A 1,804-nucleotide genomic window follows, 5' to 3' on the forward strand; every position below is an offset into this window, starting at 1 on the left:
AAAAAACCAATGGCATTAATTTATCTGAATAATTACCAAAATATTCCCCTTCTTCCTCATGTTTCTCCATTTCTTCTTCAATTTGTCGGGTCATTTCTTCAATTTTTTTTTCAGCTTCAGTCGGTCCACGAGGTCTAGGTGGAGTAACATTATACGGCAACAAGTTTTTTCCACTTATTTTTAATTTACTAGAATTTGATGTGTTGCTAATCGAACTTGGGGTAGGGCTAGGAGGTGCTGAAGACCTGGATTCAATCTTTTCTAGAGTTTTTTTTACCTAACAGCCAAATTAAAAAAATTAAATATGGGGACGTTCATAAAATACATTAGTAAATAAGGGAGAGGGCGGATTATTGCTTAGCGTAACGATGTATTACAAGATGGAAGGGGGGGGGGTTAAGAAAATCTGATGTTTGCAGTTAATGATTTTATTTTAACCGTTTTCCTTAACTTGACAGTTTTTAAAATTTTGGCATTGTGATAGTAAATAATTCTCATTGCTATTTTTAATCAGTAAAAATAGTTTATAGAGGGTAGGAAGTAAACTATCTTTGTGACCTAATATTTGTTAGGGGGGTCGCTGAAAGTGTGACTTAGCGTAACGAAAGGAGAGGGGGAGAAGTCTAAAAAGATGAATGCAGTGACGTATTTTATGGGCGACTTCTAAGTATAATAAAACAATCCATTTCATTAAAAGAATCTACTTATTCAAAATTCAAAAAGACACATAATTTCACATTTGTATAAAATTGCATGTGGACCAATTATTCATCGATATACGACACATCGTATTCTCTTTCATGCTTCTTCATATTACAACAGACAAATATAGTGGAATGTATGTCATAATCATATTAACTTATGACACATTTATACTCCACTTCCCTTCAGTGAAAACGCATGTAACCTACAATTATAGGGCTTAGCCTTCTTGGGCGTAACTTATATCGTATTTGATAAACAAATATAAAATTAGAAGCAGTACTTTGACAACTGCCATCCTAACTAATATTATAAATGTGAATTTCAGTTTGTTTGTTTGTAGGCTTTTCCCGCCTTAATCACTCAACCGATCATCATGAAATTTTTACACATATTGTCAGAGGTACAGAAAAGCACATATGGTACCTTTTATCCAGAAAAAAAAAACTGTTCCCGAGGGATAGAAAAATTAGTTTAATGTGATCGATTTCACGCCTTACATACTCAATCGATCGTCATGAAATTTTGTAGGTACATTGTTAGAGGTACAGAAAAATACCTAGGTTACCCTTTTTCTAGAAAAAAACTGTTCCCGAGGGATAGAAAATTAGTTTTATGTGGCCGATCAGGGACACAGAAAAGTATATGGGGTATCTTTTATATAAAAAAAAATTGTTCTCCTAAGGGATAGAAAAATTAGTTTTATGTGGGAGATTTAATGCCTTAACTACTCAATGAGTTATCATAAAATTTTGTACACATTTTCAGGAGTACAGAAAAGGACATAGGGTACGTTTTATCCAGAAAAAAGAATACTGTTCCCAAGGGATAAAAAAAAATTAGTTTTATGTAGCGTCGATGATTTTTGACATATATTTAGGACAACAACGCGAGCAAAGCGGCGGGTAAAATCTAGTTTAACAATATTTACACTTAAAATTCATTGAAGTATAGTAACTGAAATACATTTAGAACATTTTCAGAATAGGCAAATATTACTCCACTTCAATGTTATTATTTACTATGTGACACATTTAAAGATGGAAAGTAATAAATACTAAAAAAAAAATATGAAATGAAATATAAACAGTATCTAGTTTAC

At 32.2% G+C, this 1,804-nt stretch overlaps 1 protein-coding gene across 1 annotated transcript in view; it reads right to left on the reverse strand.

The window, feature by feature from the left end:
- LOC108735590 (LIM domain-containing protein jub-like) overlaps positions 1 to 1,804 on the reverse strand; it is a 9,347-nt gene that overhangs the window by 1,391 nt on the left and 6,152 nt on the right. Inside the window, exon 3 of the mRNA XM_025975508.1 lies at positions 37 to 277. Coding sequence (XP_025831293.1) covers positions 37 to 277 — 241 coding nt within the window. The remainder of the gene's footprint in view (positions 1 to 36; positions 278 to 1,804) is intronic.

This window comes from Agrilus planipennis, unplaced genomic scaffold, assembly GCF_000699045.2.
Source record: "Agrilus planipennis isolate EAB-ADULT unplaced genomic scaffold, Apla_2.0 scaffold116, whole genome shotgun sequence".
NCBI lineage: Eukaryota > Metazoa > Arthropoda > Insecta > Coleoptera > Buprestidae > Agrilus > Agrilus planipennis.